This window comes from Pristiophorus japonicus, chromosome 14 (assembly GCF_044704955.1).
Source record: "Pristiophorus japonicus isolate sPriJap1 chromosome 14, sPriJap1.hap1, whole genome shotgun sequence".
Taxonomy (NCBI): Eukaryota; Metazoa; Chordata; class Chondrichthyes; family Pristiophoridae; genus Pristiophorus; species Pristiophorus japonicus.
In genome coordinates this window covers 162,922,221-162,939,913 of record NC_091990.1, presented here as the reverse complement: position 1 = coordinate 162,939,913, position 17,693 = coordinate 162,922,221, and the positions used below count along the sequence as shown (strand labels likewise).

General features: G+C 43.5%; 1 protein-coding gene across 5 annotated transcripts in view; it reads right to left on the bottom strand.

Annotated features, from left to right (window-relative positions):
* The window catches only part of nap1l4b (nucleosome assembly protein 1-like 4b), a 136,533-nt gene that overhangs the window by 19,773 nt on the left and 99,067 nt on the right, over nucleotides 1–17,693 (bottom strand). For all 5 annotated transcript variants that reach the window (XM_070899753.1, XM_070899757.1, XM_070899756.1 and 2 more), the window contains exons 11-13: nucleotides 12,031–12,056; nucleotides 10,654–10,773; nucleotides 4,469–4,504 (exon numbers count right to left, since the gene is read on the bottom strand). In XM_070899753.1, the coding sequence (XP_070755854.1) occupies nucleotides 4,469–4,504; nucleotides 10,654–10,773; nucleotides 12,031–12,056 (182 nt within the window). The remainder of the gene's footprint in view (nucleotides 1–4,468; nucleotides 4,505–10,653; nucleotides 10,774–12,030; nucleotides 12,057–17,693) is intronic.

The following is a 17,693-nucleotide window of genomic DNA, read 5'->3' as shown; positions in this document are numbered from 1 at the left end:
CCCTTTGTTCCTTTACACTTCAGCATCCTACCATTTAATTTGTATTCCCTTTCCTTGTTAGCCCTTCCAAAATGCATTACCTCACTTCTCTGGATTAAATTCCATTTGCCACTGTTCTGCCCACCTGACCAGTTGATTGATATCTTCCTGCAGTCTGCAGCTTTCTTCATTATCAACCACACAGCCAATTTTAGTATCATCTGCAAACTTCTTAATCATAGATGTGGCCCTTACGGCTAAAGGGATCAAAGGGTATGGAGAGAAAGCAAGAATGGGGTACTGAAGTGCATGATCAGCCATGATCATATTGAATGGTGGTGCAGGCTCGAAGGGCCGAATGGTCTACTCTTGCACCTATTTTCTATGTTTCTATATCCCCTATATTCAAGTCTAGATCATTGATGTATATCACAAAAAGCAAGTTACCTAATACTGAGCCCTGCGGAACCCCACTGAAAACATCCTTCCAGTCCCAAGACACCCATCAACCATTACCCTTTGCTTCCTGCCTCAGCCAATTTTGGATCCAACTTGCCACTTTGCCCTGGATTCCATGGGCTTTTACTTTTATGACCAGTCTGCCACGTGGGACCTTATCAAAAGCTTTGCTAAAATCCATATACACTACATCATACGCTTTGCCTTCATTGACCTTCATGGTTACCCCCTCGAAAAATTCAATCAAGTTAGTCAGACACAACCTTCCCTTAAATCCGTGCTGACTGCCCCTGATTAATCTGTGTCTTTCTAAGTGAAGATTTATCCTGTCCTTCAGGAATTTTTCCAATAATTTTCCCACCACTGAGTTTAGGTTGACTGGCCTGTAATTACTCAGTCTATCCCTTTCTCCCTTCTTAAACAAAGGTACCACATTAGCAGTCCTCCAGCAACATACCTGAAGCCAGAGAGGATTGGAAAATAATCGCCACAAAGCCTCTGCGATTTTCTCTTTTGCTTCACTTAACAGTCTGGGATACATTTCATCCGAGCCTGGGGATTTATCCACTTTCAAAGCTGCTAAACCCCTTAATACCTCCTCCCTCGATGTTTATTTCATCTAATATTTCATACTTCAATAGTAGTGTCTGCATCGTCCCTCTCGTGAAAACAGACGCAAAGTATTCATTATGCTGCACCCCCTCCAAAATATATTCTTCCTTAGGTAAGGGGACAAAAACTTTACACTGTACTCCAGGTGTGGTCTCACCAAAGCCCTATATAGTTGCAAGACTGTCTTAATTTTATACTCCAATCCCTTGCAATAAAGGCTAACGTACCATTTGCCTTCCTAATTGCTAGCATTTTAACTTTATTTGACTCTTGTACAATGACCTCCAAATCCGTCAATACCAACATTTACTAGTCTCTCACCATTGAAAATATATTCTGCTATTCCATTCTCCCTATCAAAGTGGATAATTTCACACTTGCCCACATTATACTTCATCTGCCAGCTTCTTACCCAGTCACTTAACATAGTCTATATCCCTTTGCATCCCCCTCATTGCATACTTTCCCATCTAGCCTTGTATCAGCAAACTTGGATATATTACTCAGTCCCCTCATCCAAGTCATTGATGTAGATCGTAAATAGCCACAGTCCAAGCACTATTCTTTGCAGTACTCCACTTGTCACATCCTGCCATCCTGAAAATAACCCGTTTATCCCTACTCTCTGTTTTCTGTCCGTTAATTAATTTTCAACCCATGCTAATATACTACCCCCAATTGCATGAGTCCTAATTTTCTGTCATAGGCAGTCCCTCGAACTCAAGGAAGACTTGCTTCCACTCAAAGTGAGTTCTCAGGTGACTGAATAGTCCAATACGGAAATTACAGTTTCTGTTGCAGGTGGGACAGACAGTCGTTGAAGGAAAGGGTGGGTGGGGAGTCTGGTTTTCCGCACGTTCCTTCCGCTGCCTGCGCTTGTTTTCTGCATGCTCTCGGTGACAAGACTTGAGGTGCTCAGTGCCCTCCCGGATGCTCTTCGGCCAGGGATTCCCAGATGCCGGTGGGGATGTTGCATGTTATCAAGGAGGCTTTGAGGGCATCCTTGAAATGTTTCCTCTGCCCACCTGGGGCTCGCGCGGGCAGGCACAGCAGGAGGGGCAAAGGAGCGGCGAGAGTTTGTAGAGGGAAGTGACTGGGGCCCAGGAGAGGCATGAATCTGGGGCCAAGAGGCGAGGGCCAGCCCACACTCCGATATGTGTGCGTGCTCGGTCCGTGCAGCAGAGCTGGTCTCCAGTTAGTCTAGGGTAATCCTTGCCACTGGACCAAGACATAGCTCTGTCAAGCCCGTGTGGTGGCTGGTGTGCAACGGCCAGCACACGTTAAAAAAATCCAAGCACAAGTATCTTCCACCCTTCAATATGTAGTTCGGGATCTAGAATATTAGGTCCCTCATTGAACACCTGTGAACTCATCCCTTTTGGGCGTGGAAGCAAGTCATTCTTGCTTTGAGGGACTGCCTATGATGATGATGAGTTCAGAATAGAGCGCTTGCTTTGGGAGTCTCGTGTCAGACATGTGGACGATGTGGCCCATCCAACGGAGCTGGTCGCGTGTGGTCAATGCTTCGATGCTGGCCTGATCGAGAACACACATTGGTGCGTCTGTCCTCCCAGGGGATTTGTAGGATCTTGCAGAGACATCGCTGGTGGTATTTCTCCAGCGATTTGAGGTGTCTACTATATATGGTCCACGTCTGAGCCATACAGGAGGGCAGGTATCACTACAGTCCTGTAGACCATAAGCTTGGTGCCAGATTTGAGGGCCTGATCTTCGAACACACTCTTCCTCAGGCGGCCGAAGGCTGCGCTGGTGCACCGGAGGCGATGTTGAACCTGGTCTTCCCTTGCTGATAATAGGTTTCCGAGGTATGGAAAAGTGGTCCACTTTGTCCAGGGCTGCGCCGTGGATCTTGATTTGCAGGGGAGGGGGGGGGGGGGGCAGTGCTGTGTGGCAGGGTCAGGTTGGTGGAGGACCTTTGTCTTACGGATGTTTAGTGCAAGGCCCATGCTTTTGTATGCCTCGGTGAAGATGTTGAAGATGGCTTGGAGTTCAGCCTCAATGTGCGCAGACGCAAGCGTTGTCTGCGTACTGTAGTTCGACGACAGAGGATGGGACAGCCTTGGATCTGGCCTGGAGGCGACGAAGGTTGAACAGGTTCCCATTAGTTCTATAGTTTAGTTCCACTCCAGTGGGGAGCTTGTTGAGTGTGAGGTAGAGCATTACAGTGAGGAAGATCGAGAAGAGGGTTGGCGTGATGTCGTAGACCTGCTTGAGCCCGGTCTGGATGTTGATTGGGTCTGTGATGGATCAGTTGATCAGGATCACAGCTTGCATGTCGTCGTGGAGCAGGTGGAGGATGGCGACAAACTTTTGGGAGCAGTTGAAATGGAGGTGAACGTTCCATAGTCCCCCGCAGTTAACAGAGTCAAAGGCCTTCGTGAGGTCAAAGGCGGCCATGTACAATGGGTTGGTGCTGTTCCCTGCATTTCTCTTGCAGTTGTCGTGCCGTAAAGATCATGTCCGTTGTACTCCGTAGTGGACGGAATCGCACTGTGACTCCAGGAGGAGCTCCTCAGCCACAGGGAGAAGACGGCTGAGGAGGATTCTAGCGATGACTTTCCCAGTGACTGACAACAGGGAGATTCCTTTGTAGTTGCCGCAGACCTTTTTTTTAAAAAAGATGGTCACGATTACTGCATCTCAGATCTCTCGGCATGCTCGCCTCCTTCCAGATGAAAAAGGGGTCAAGCATGCATGCCTTCATCCTTCACTTCACTCTCCCTCAAACTCCCCCCCCCCCCTGTCTAAGCCCCCTCTGGCCCCAACTTCAGCTCCCAAAGTAATCTTATATAACAACCTCTTGTGTGGCACCTTATAGAATGCCTTCTGAAAATCCAAATATACTACATCCACTGGCTCCCCCTTATCTACCACCCTGCTCTCAAAATTAATGTGTCTTTCATAAAACAGTGTTGACTCTGCCTAATCGCAATGATTTTTCAAGTGGAGTCAGGTAACAATACATCAGGCAACAATTATACCAATTGCAAACTTGTTGCATGCCTTAGACCACAGAGTTGTTTGCAAATATGGAAGAATCCATCACTAGCTGTATTCTGGGGTAAAGAGTACAGCAGCATTTATACCCACACCAGATTTATTTTGCTTCTAGTAAGATTAGAGGGGTTAACCAAAGAGTCGCTTGACACTGAACTCTGCATTTCTTTAAATAACCAGAATAATGGAAGAACCCGAACAAGTGAGACTTCTGTAAAAAAATTGCTACAGTTAGTCTAACTGAATCTTGGAAAGAAAACACGTAGGATAATTTTACCGGTTGTCTTCTTTTGAGGGCAAAATAAATAAAGGAACATATTTCAGAAGAGAAAAGCTTTAAAGCTAGCATGGCAGCTACAACATGCCGAAGTAATAAAACTGTTACTGTATACTTCCTTACCTCCTCTTCACCTTCTTCTCCCTCCTCCACTTCATACTGGAAGAGAAAAGATTATTAGTAGGTTTCTCATGAAACCTAATGCAAGTCGAACATTGAAAACAAGGTTATATATATATTCAGATATAATTTTGGAACTCTACACGTAACCACTAATTAAAAAAAATGGAGATTACGGCCCCAAGGATGTGCTCCGCACTTTCCCATGCACTAAAGCTGCTTATTAGGAATCTCAGCACAAATAACTCCGCTTTCTGCACGTTAACGTCCAATCAATTGAGCCCAAAGTGTATTCGAATATAAAGAGATGGTTTTTAAACAGGTGGCAACAAGACCAAGATGTGAGAAATTAAACCAATACGTTGGAAGCATAATGAAGGTTGACCAGGTCAGAATGACCAATTACTATGTCTACGGATGACGCAAAAATCATCTAGTCACTGGGAAAGCTGTAACTGAAGCAGAAGCAAACTGAACAAAGATTATATTCCCACTACTCCTAGCACCACAAGAGCATCCTGTCATCCTAATCTAAAGTGTGTGTGCACTCAGCAAAGCCTACTTAAAATAAAAAGACAATAAGGATGGATATTTGGGTACAATTCAAAGACTGACATTGAGGAAACCATTCTCTGTACTTTACCCAACATTAATGAATTCCTGTTTGGGCAAGTATATACCATCCTCTGCTCAGCAAGCTCCAAGTTTCCTTATAAAGGAACACAGAGGTTACAGCTGCAGGTGAACATACTAAGCTACATATTTAAATACTGGACAGGTGACATTATTTTAGTAAGAGCGGCAGCACACTTGTGCCTCAGGCTAGATGAATATCAATAACCAACATCAGAGGCATAATACTCCATTTAATTCATGACGATCGCTCATTTTAACGTAGAAAATTATTGCATCTCCTGCTGCGGAATATACTTACACCTTGAAATCAAAAGCTGTAGAGAGATGTTAATATAGTCTACGTCAAAGGAAAGTAATTTAAATTTTAAGTTGCAATATAATCAGAATAAACTACAGATGTCCTTTGACAGATAGAAAAGTTTAATCGAACTATATAAACTTTAGTTTTTCTGTGGGCATTTAATAAATTTAGAGTTTACATTTAAATACATTTCCACTTATCAGAGGTGGGGTTGAAGGGGCGGGGTACCCACCTCAATGTCAAGTCTTGGCCCAAATGAATCACGCCCCACCCCTAGATGAATCAGTGTGACAACAGCATGCTAATGACCTCCCGACCACAGCCATAGCACCTCCTCTGCTGCAGTTCTTCGTTCTCTTACAATTTCCCAACATTTATTCCTGCTCTACAGTACAAAACTATTCTCCCTCATTTTAATAGGCTTTAAAAATTATTGTGCACAAGTAATTAAAACATCAGAACAAAATATCAATAATAATTAGATACTTTACAACAATGTGCAATCCCTCCCCTCCCCCGCTAATCTTCTGCCGGCAGATGCTTCAACTTCACGTTCTCTGCACCCAAATCCTTCGCCAATCCCCTTCGACCGTCTTCAAAATTGACCTCTGACCACACATCCATCAACTGTTTTCCTGAGTGTTGCTCAATGACCATTTTCTTCCCGTGAAACACCTTGGGCTATTCCTTTATGTTAAAGATGCGTTCTAAGGAAGTTTATATCTGACATTGTGCCTAACTGCATTTCTCTTTGAAGCAGACTTCTATTCTCTAATTTCCCCCCCCCCCCACCCCCCAAAAAGGTTTTTCCTAAACTAGCACATTCCTTGGTTGAGAAAATAGGGAAGACAAGTTAGTCCCACTCAATAACCATGTGCTAGAATGACTGACAGGCTTCCATTTATATAGCGCCTTTCACGACCACCAGACTTCCCGAAGCACTTTACAGCCAATGAAGTACTTAAAAAAAGTGTAGTCACTGTTGAAATGTAGGAAACACGGCAGCCAATTTGCACACAAGCAAGCTCCCACAAACAGCAGTGTGATAATACCAGATGTTTTTGTTATGTTGATTGAGGAATAAATATTGGCCAGGACATCAGGGATAACTCCCCCTGCTCTTCTCCGAAATAGTGCCGTGGGATCTTTTACATCCACCTGAGCGCGCAGATTTAACATCTCACCTGAAAGACGGCACCTCCGACAGTTAGCACCCCCTCAGTGCTCGACTAGATTTTTGTGCTCAAGTCTCTGGAGTAGGTCTTTAGTCCTACAATCTTCTGAATTAGAGGAGAGGGTGCTACCAACTAAGCCACGGCTGACACTCAAAGGCCAGGGCACAGTGCAGGCTGCATTTTACTGTATGTCAATAGTACATCTGTAGTACATTCAAGTCACTAAACCCACATGATAAAGCTTCAAACCCGAAATATGGCAGACCAATTTATACTGAATTATTCAATGATTCATTCTATCAACACTTTCCACAATTAAGCATTTAACTTTCAACACTACTTTCCCAGATTAATTCAACATTCCAACCCAGGAAGCAGCAGTTTTCCCTTGCCTTTTCTTGAAATAGCAGCTCAGAACTCCAGGTCGAGGAACCAACTAGAGGGCTGGCCATCCTAGATTGGGTGATGTGTAACGAGAAAGGACTAATTAGCAATCTTGTTGTGTGAGGCCCCTTGGGGAAGAGTGACCATAATATGGTAGAATTCTTTATTAAGATAAAGAGTGACAGTTAATTTAGAGACTAGGGTCCTGAACTTAAGGAAAGGTAACTTCGATGGTATGAGGCGTCAATTGGCTAGTAAAGACTGGAAAATGATACTTAAAGGGTTGACGGTGGATAGGCAATGGCAAACATTTAAAGATCACATGGATGAACTTCAACAATTGTACATCACTGTTTGGAGTAAAAATAAAAAGGGAAAGGTGGCTCAACCGTGGCTAACAAGGGAAATTAGGGATAGTGTTAAATCCAAGTAAGCAGCATATAATTGGCCATAAAAAGCAGCAAACCTGAGGACTGGGAGAAATGTAGAATTCAGCAGAGGACGACAAAGGGTTTGATTAGATGGGGGGAATTGGAGTACAAGAGGAAGCTTGCTGGGAACATAAAAACTGACTGCAAAAGCTTCTATAGATATGTGAAGAGAAAAAGATTAGTGAAGACAAACGTAGGTCCCTTGCAGTCAGAATCAGGTGAATTTATAATGGGTAACAAAGAAATGGCAGTCCAATTGAACAAATCTTTGGTTCTGTCTTCACGAAGGAAGACACAAATAACGTTCTGGAAATAGTAGGGGACCGAGGGTCGAGCGAGAAGGAGGAACTGAATGAAATCCTTATCAGTCAGGAAATTGTGTTAGGGAAATTGATGGGATTGAAGACCGGTAAATCCCCAGGGCCTGATAGCTTGCATCCCAGAGTACTTAAGGAAGTGGCCCTAGAAATAGTGGATGCATTGGTGGTCATTTTCCAACATTCTATAGAGTCTGGATCAGTTCCTATGGATTGAAGGGTAGCTAATGTAACCCTACTTTAAAAAAAAAAAAGAGGGAGAGAAAACGGGCAATTATAGACCGGTAGTGGGGAAAATGTTGGAATCAATTTATTAAAGATGAAATAGCAGAGCATTTGGAAAGCAGTGATGTGATCAGTCCAAGTCAGCATGGATTTATGAAAGGGAAATCATGCTTGACAAATCTTATAGAATTTTTTGAGGATGTAACTAGTAGAGTGGAAAGGGAGAACCAGTGGATGTGGTGTATTTGGACTTTCAAAAGGCTTTTGACAAGGTCCCACACAAGAGATTGGTGTGCAAAATTAAAGCACATGGTATTGGGGGTAATGTATTGACGTGGATAGAGAACTGGTTGGCAGACAGGAAGCAGAGAGTCAGGATAAACGGGTCCTTTTCAGAATGGCAGGCAGTGACCAGTGGGATGCTGCAGGGTTCAGTGCTGGGACCCCAGCAATTTACAATATACATTAATGACTTAGATGAAGGAATTGGATGTAATATCTCCAAGTTTGCAGATGACACTAAGTTGGGTGGCGGTGTGAGCTGTGAGGAGGATGCTAAGAGGCTGCAGGGATTACTTGGACAGGTTAGGTGAGTGGGCAAATGCATGGCAGATGCAGTATAATGTGGGTAAATATGAGGTTATCCACTTTGCTGGCAAAAACACAGACAGATTATCTGAATGGCGATAGATTAGGAAAAGGGGAAGTGTAACGAGACCTGGGTGTCATGGTACACCAGTCATTGAAGGTTGGCATGCAGATGCGGCAGGCGGTGAAGACGGCAGATGGCATGTTGGCCTTCATAGCTAGGGGATGAGTATAGGAGCAGGGTGGTCTTGCTGCAGCTGCACAGGGCTTGGTGAGGCCTCACCTGGAATATTGTGTTCAGTTTTGGTCTCCAAATCTGAGGAAGGACGTTCTTGCTATTGAGGGAGTGCAGCGAAGGTTCACCAGACTGATTCCCGGGATAGCAGGACTGACATATGAGGAGAGACTGGATCGACTAGGCCTGTATTCAATGGAGTTTAGAAGAATGAGAGGGGATCTCAGACACACAAAATTCTGACGGGACTGGGCAGGTTAGATACAGGAAGAATGTTCCCGATGTTGGGGGAGTCCAGAACCAGTGGTCACAGTCTAAGGATAAGGGGTAAGCCATTTAGGACTGAGATGAGGAGAAACTTCTTCACTCAAGAGAGTTGTTAACCTGTGGAATTTTCTTCCGCAGAGAATTGTTCGATATATTCAAGAAGGAGTTGGATATGGCCCTTACGGCTAAAGGGATCAAGGGGTATGGAGAGAAAGCAGGAAAGAGGTACTGAGGTGAATGATGGTGCAGGCTCAAAGGGTCGAATGGCCTCCTCCTGCACCTATTTTCTATGTTTACCTATGCATATATTGTCCAAAGTGTCTACAGAAAGGTATCCATTCCCTGTCCAAACGGAGATCAGATTTGCCGTAATCTCTTGGTACAAGTGATTCAACACAAGCTAAGGACATCTGGCCAATGTTACTACAGCCCAAAAGATCATTTTTTGTTTCAATGGTCACCCAAGGATTTTGGTTACAATCTTAAGTGAATACTATGTCTCTGCTCCCAATTTCATGAGATTTCTAGCTGCTATCCTGCCACACAAAGAAGAAAATTGTTTCAACTCTGACCAGACGAAGCTATGGATCAGCTTTCAGCCTACATCTTTTGTTGAATTGATGTGGCACTGGAATGGAACCTGAGGTGCAACAGGAATCATAAGCAACAGGTTACGAACAGTGCAGAGACACCCAATATGTATAGTCTGCTACCTACTGTTATCCATTGACAGCCCCTACTCCTCTTCACCCCCCCTCCCCCAATCAATCCCTTCCTTGGTATCATTAGCAAATTAAAGTTTGCATTGGGTATATATAAAGGAAGATGAGGGCTCCAGCACTGACCCCTGGGGAACTCCACTCAGTGTGCTGCAACCACCCTATCCTCGCCAATCCTGACATTATTCCCCTCAATTACCTAGCGCTTTCTTTCCTTCAGCCAAGTCCTTGTCATCGCCCTTAATTCCCACTATTTCTCTTTCAGTTAGTTGTTCGTGAGCAACTTTATTGAAGGTTTTTGGGAAACCCAAGTAGAACATCTTACATCCATTTGAGATAGCCTCAAAAAAGTCAAGGAGGTTCGCAGGTAGGATCTTTCCATCTGAAGCCATTTTGGTTCAGAGTTATTAGATTCTTACACATATATTCAATTTTCCCTGACAATCAGTCCATTATGTTAACAGGTACTGATGTTCAACTGATAAGTCTGCAATTACATAGATGGTATTTGTCCTCTATCTTGAATATGGATACTTCAGCTTGTTTCAAATCTAGTATTACCTCCCCAGGTTTCATCAATTGAATACTAATAACTTAACACTGAGCAAATTTATCCTTCGACTTTAATGTTATGAGATAAAACCCAGGGACTCATTCGTTTTGAGCCTTTTAAAGTTGCTTAGAGCCTGTAACTCGTTTATGTAAAGGTCCTCAACTCTGCAGGGCATATTGTGGAAGTCTTGTCAAGTAAATACTTCAAGGAAGTACTCAGTATTACATTTCTGCACATCCTTAGTTTCATCCCTAATGAAATCCTTTAAGTTTCTCAACTCTTCCTTTACTGTCATGTTGCTGTTAATTTGAAAACTTGCGTCAAAAATAACAGGTCACAAGTTAGCAATGTACTCACATCCTCATCGTCATCTATGGCTTCTCCAGTAAAATACAGAACTGCTCGAGGGACTATCCGTTCACGAAAAAAGTGTCCAATTTCAAAATCTGTAGCTAAATTAAACTCTGAATCTTCATCCTAGGAAATAAGATAAAATCCTGTTAGCAACTATCCCAAGTTTCTAAACTGTGCAATATATCTAATTACCAGTACGATACAATATTACTGTTATGATTAAAGCTCCAGATACAACTTTTCTGAGCCTCAAGGTAAAAATCCACTCCCACAGGCAAGCTCCCGCATCTCATGTAACAAAACATGACTTCACGCACAAACTCATTTGAGATATGTGTTTGCAGGATGAGTAATGAACTCTCATCAAGAAGACATGCATGGGAATACCAGTGTATTCACTTTATCTCTCCGATTGAGACTATATCTCAGGCTAGAATTGCTAAATTGTTCCAGCAGGTCTCTGAGGTAATCGTGCTTAGTTTGGACCAGGCGCTGGGACTGCAGTTTCACTTGGGATTGGAGGGTCACTGAGCACACTATTAACCCCAACTCATTATATTGTCCAAGTAAAATTACACAAAAAAATCATTACTACTAGCCACAATTTATCCCCCTCTCTGCTTTGAAGTCCACACTAAGACAAAAGAAAATCAAGGAGGTATCCTACACAATTAAAGTTGTGAATCTCAAATAGGTTTCAGAATTGTGTGACATACCAGCCAAGTATTCCATACCCCTTCAGGACATGCGCAAACTTTAAGAGCCTTGTTTGCAGGACCCCGGACAGGACAAATCCAAAGGTCGCGGACGAATCTATAACCAATTGATGGCCTACTGATCAACTGGGGAACTGCATGTCTAGTAGTAATTAATTATATTCTCGCCTTTATGCATGCAACAACATAGGTTCTTACCATGCATTTGCAGCAGCCATTTTAAACTGTCTACAATGTAGGCCAATTAAAATTTCCCATAAAGAAATAATCAATGAAATGAAATAGGACAGATCTGATGTCCCACAATGGAATAGGTCATTTAAGAGTAGTGCTGCAAATTGGATTACTGATAAATATTTAGAAACACAACTCAATCCTTCCCATTACGGAGTTGCTGATCTCAGCGACAATGCTAGAGGCGAGGCACATATAGGAAGGCTGATCACAACATCTCCACCAGTCTATCCCACATACCCCTCTGCAGCACTGGCAGTGGGCTGAGGGCAGAATGTAGGTGGTGCATAACCCCAGAAAGACCATAAGGAGAAAAAGAGCAAGCCTGACCCAATATTCTTAAACTAACATTTAATTGTGATTAAGTAGCATCGACAGTCCACTGAAGATTAACTCCCCTTCTCCTCAGATGCCCCATAAAAGTACTCACCATTTCTGCCTCACCATGGCCAGAAACTGAAAAATAAAAAAAGACAAATGTCAGCTCTTTCCCTGCATTAGCAGTACTCTCGGTGTGGAACAGGCATGTTGGGCAATGGCCCACAAACTGAGGATTTTAGTAAATACTGTGCTTATAAAACCTATATGCCAAGGTTGGAACTATCCTTAAAGATCTTAGGAGTGGACCTAATCAATTGACAATAAATTCAGTTTTCCCCACTATAGTATTTGACAGAAGCAAAAGGATCGGAGGGATTTAGAAATGCATAAAAATACTGGTTTGTACATGACATTAAAAATATTAGTTCCTTATACAAGATTGTAAACCAATGCAAATTACTCTTGTTCCACCATATAACTGAAATTTACCATACTAAGTGGTCGAAAATCCATAAACAATTAATTTGGGACAAAAAGTTTCAAAACATGCAAATGTAATTCCTGGGCAAAAACTGGCAAAACTTCCTGTAAGCGGAGACTAAGTGCCAATTACAGACTGGGGTGCTGTCAAACAAAGGACCTCCAACATGTTGGCACCTTCACTGATTGAGCCACCAAACGTGATGGATTAATTTAATATGTTTACCAGATGTGGTACAATCATGTGCCCACCAACTATTGTGGCAAGTTTTCAAGAGCGTATGCATATTATTGGTCCAGCTTCAAGCCCATTGGCCAGTTACTGTTATGACAGGCAATCTGAATTATGGTAGCATATTCTCATTTTTGTTTCCATTTGCTCTTTGTCTCATTTTATTAATTATTTTTGGCCTTAAATACAATAATTTTTAAAAAATCAGCACAGTTTCCATTGCCTGTGCACACACTGGCCCTGACCGTCACTTAGTCAAGGGAATGTTAGTTTGATGCTCAGATGTAGTAAAAATGTTCTGTAATGTAATGGCACAATCAAAATGAGTTTCATTTCAGAATGGCCCAGTTACGTCGAGGATCAGAATATAAAAATCAGGATTTGACCTTGATGCATGGGTTTTGAAATCCATATTCAATTAAATTCAATTCGATTCTTTGAAATATACCACTCAGACTGTAAGGCCCCAAGTTTCCACACGCGGCGAAAAAGACACACCTCAGAGCTGGGCGCCTGTTTTTCGCGCCGGAAAAAAGATGCAGTATTCTCGAGCTTCTTGGAGCTCGATGTCTGCTTGGCGCGGCGCACAGGGGGCGGAGCCTACCACTCGCACCGATTTTGTAAGTAGGAGGGGGCGGGTACAATTGAAATGAGGCTTCTTGGTGCCAGCAACCCTGCGCGTGCGCGTTGGAGCGTTCGCCCACGCGCAGTCTGAAGTAAACATTGGCACTCGGCCATTTTTAAAAGTACTGCAGAAAAAGTGAAGATTTGTTTCTTGGACCCCTGCAAAGGCTTGTATTTTAATTTTCTTGATATTTCTGTGTGTGAGGGAGTGCTTTTAGCAGCACTGCTGAATAAATCACCTGCTGAAATCAGTGAGTTCAGCTTTTCACTGCTAAACTTGCAGAACCGGTGCCTGCAAATTAAGGACTGTGTTTTGAGAAATAAAAGTGCCAATTCAACTTTGCAATGGATCAACGTCCACCAAGAACAAAGAATTTCTTGCATGAGGAAGCAAACCATTGCATAATATGTGTTGTTGACAATGTAACACCCATTCTGCAAATTTAAATATAAAGATGTCGATGTGGCTGCCTCTTCCCTGTCCAAATGGCCTCAGTCAGTCCCCATACAGCTCGAAGGCTGCTGCTGTTCTTTCTTCGGCTCCCGGCCAGCCACTGACGCCGCTGCAATCCCATGGCCGAATGGCCTCACGTCCGCTCCTGATTCTTCGGCTGCCTTCGAGCCACTGACGCCGCCCCATAAGCGTGGCCGAACAGCCTAAAGAATTTTAAATCTGCAGCTGCGTGTGTCCTTTGTTCATTCTTTGGCTCCCGGCCAGCCACTGACATCCCATGGCCGAATGGCCTCAAGTCCGTCCGGGTGCTGCATCTTCACGGGGAATGAAGGCCTGCCTCAAGCACCGCAGCTCAGCTCGAAGGCTTCTTGCTGCCTGCCGCTGCCGTCGAGACGAGACACTGACGCCACACCCCTGCCTCAAGCACTGCAGCTCAGCTCGAAGGCTGCTTGCTGCCGCTGCCGTCGAGACACTGACGCCACACCCCTGCCTGAAGCACTTTCACACAGGTAGGAACATGGTTTATTTAATCTTTTCTTTGCTTATAAATTTTTATTCAGGTCGGATTTATTTGTATAATATTTGTATAAGTATAACTAAGGATTGATTGTAGAATTTAATGACTTCCCTTTTCCCCCCCCCCCCCACTTACCTCGTTCCCGACGCCTAATTTGTAACCTGCGCCTATTTTTTTAAAGTGTAAACAAGGTTTTTTCAAGCGTACAAAAATCTTCACTTACTCCATTCTAAGTTAGTTTGGAGTACGTTTTCACTGTGGAAACTTTGAAATCAGGCATCAGTGGCCGGACATGCCCCCTTTTGAAAAGAAAATTCAGTTCCAAAGTGAAACTGTTCTACCTGACTAGAACTGGAGGGAACTAAGGGCCCAGGTTTCCACACGATAAAAAACAGGCGCCGGACAAAAACACGTGATTCTGGAGCGCTTTGCAGCTCCTTGTCTGTTTGGCGCGGCGCCCAGGGGGGCGGAGCCTACACTCGCGCCGATTTTGTAAGTGGGAGGGGGCGGGTACCATTTAAATTAGTTTTTTTCCTGCCGGCAACGCTGCGCGTGCACATTGGATCATTCGCGCACGCGCAGTGTGAAGGAAACATTGGCACTCGGCCATTTTTGGAGCTGTTTAATTTTTGAACATTTTTTAATAAAAGCACATTGCCATCAGCACTGAGGCTTCTTGCAGCCTTCTCACTGTCTCCTCCAGCCCCACCCCCCCGCGGGAACGAACGGGCGCCTCCTCTTCTCTTTTCCCCCCCCTCCCCACGGGAACGAACGGGTGCCTCCTCCCCCCTGCCCCGCGAGAACAAACGGGTGCCTCCTCCCCCCCGCCCCACGGGAACGAACGGCTGCCTCAACTTGAGGCTGACTGCAGCATTCTTCGTGGCTGAAGCACTTTCACACAGGTAGGAAGATGGTTTATTTAATCTTTTCTTTGCTTATAAATGTTTATTCAGGTTGGATTTATTTGTATAATATTTGTAGAAGTATAAATAAGGATTTATTGTAGAATTTAATGACTTCCCTTCCCCCCCCCTCTCCCCACCTCGTTCTGGACGCCTAATTTGTAACCTGCACGTGATTTTTTTAACGTGTAGAACAGGTTTTTTCAGTTCTACAAAAATCTTCACTTGCTCCATTCTAAGTTAGTTTGGAGTACGTTTTCACTGTGGAAACTTTGAAATCAGGCGTCAGTGGCCGGACACGCCCCCTTTTGAAGAAAAAATTCTGTTCCAAAGTAGAACTGTTCTACCTGACTAGAACTGCAGAAGAAAAATGTGGAGAATTGCGATTTCTAAGATACTCCATTCTCCACCAGTTGCTCCTAAAAATCAGGAGCAAATCATGTGGAAACTTGGGCCCTCAATGTGGAGAATTCCGATTTCTAAGATACTCCGTTCTACATCAGTTGCTCCTAAAAATCAGGAGCAAATCATGTGGAAACTTGGGGCTCAAGTAACTAAACTATGGTTTACATCCAAATTAGTACAGCTAACATTTGGTTGTAAATGAAGAGCTCCTGTAATGTAACCTTTAAGAATGGGAGCAAGAGCCTTCATTAGAAACAATAGTGAAACTGATATGCTTCAACACATTCTTCAATCGGAATCTGCTGATTTGAACCTTAATGAATAACCTTGGCATTAAAGCAGGCTATATGCCTACACCAGCTGAAAAGTTGTCATGATTAATGTGGTTACCACCGAGCCAGGCTTAGTAGTAAAGCATTGCTGCTTCCTGTTGGCTGACAACTTTATCACTCCTGTAATTACAGGCATGTTAAACATACACACCCCTGTTCAAGTATTTCTCTCAAGCACTTTATGGGCTGATTGCATTCCTTCCTATCATTTCAATGGAAAGGCTTGGCTGATCAAATTCCACTTGCACCTCAACATTCTCCTCGTTGCTAGGAGAATGTCTTATTCATTCATAAGAAAGCTTTAACATTCCTCATTGGGTGTGACAGCTGACAAGACAAGAGGAAACATGTCATTAAGGAGGGCTCATTAAATGTGTAAAGTGGCAAGACTACTGAAATGGATATCTTATTTGGTGGAGTGCCTCCAGAAGAGGGGATTCATACAAGGTGGTCTTTAATTAGAGCCAGTTGGGTCAGGAAACAACCACTTCCCTTTTAAATACTCAAGTTACTTTTAGTCAGTGTTTCATACATTGCATTATTTGTTTAAAAAGGCAGAGAAATGTACTGAGATCAAGTCTACAAACTTGTTTGACTTGAACACATCCCAGAACACCCAGAATTATTGTCCAGTCAAACTGATTTCTAACTCCACAGAATGGCCCCAAGTTTCCACACGCGACAAAACAGGCGCCCCTCCAAGCTGGGCGCCCGTTTTTCGCGCCAAAAACGGCGCCTTAAAAAAAACGTGCTATGCTCGAACGCCTTGCAGCTCGATGTCTGCTTGGCGCGGCGCACAGGGGGCGGAGCCTACCACTCGCGCCGATTTTGTAAGTAGGAGGGGGCGGGTACAATTTAAGAGTTTTTTTGGTGCCGGCAACCCTGCACGTGCGTGTTGGAGCGTTCGCGCACACGCAGTCTGAAGTAAACATTGGCACTCGGCCATTTTAAAAAGTGCTGCAGAAAAAGTGAAAATTTGGTTATTCAACCCTTGCAAAGGCTTGCATTTTAATTTTCTTGATATTTCTGTGTGTGAGGGAGTGCATTCTGTAATTAAAGATAGACTGTGATAAACGGGACACATGCACTTGTTTGAAACTATTCAAATTCTTTGTAGCTGTTCAATTTTTAACATTTTTTAATAAAACCACATTGCCCTTCCATGATCAGCACTGAGGCTTCCTGCAGCTTTCTCCCTCCCCCTGCCGTCGGTCAGGCCCGATGGCAAACCGCTGCCTGAAAGGCCTGCCTGATGCACTTTCGCACAGGTAGGAACATGGTTTATTTAATCTTTTCTTTGCTTATAAATTTTTATTCAGGTTGGATTTATTTGTATAATATTTGTATAAGTATAATTAAGGATTCATTGCAGAATTTAATGACTTCCTTTCCCACCCCTCCCCCCCAACCTCGTTCCCGACGCCTAATTTGTAACCTGCGCCTGATTTTTTAATGTGTAGACAAGGTTTTTTTCAAGCCGACAAAAATCTTCACTTGCTCCATTCTAAGTTAGTTTGGAGTACGTTTTCACTGTGGAGACTTTCAAATCAGGCGGCAGTGGCAAGACACGCCCCCTTTTGAAAAAAAAAATTCTGTTCAAAAGTGAAACTGTTCTACCTGACTAGGACTGCAGAAAACTTAAATGTGGAGAATTCCGATTTTGAAGATACTCCGTTCTCCACCAGTTACTCCTAAAAATCAGGAGCAAATCATGTGGAAACTTGGGGCCAATGTGTCCATTTTCACCAAGTTTTGAAAAGGTGTACAAATATCTACGGAGCATTTTCTGCTTTAACTTACAATATAAAGGGCCCAGGAGTTTATGC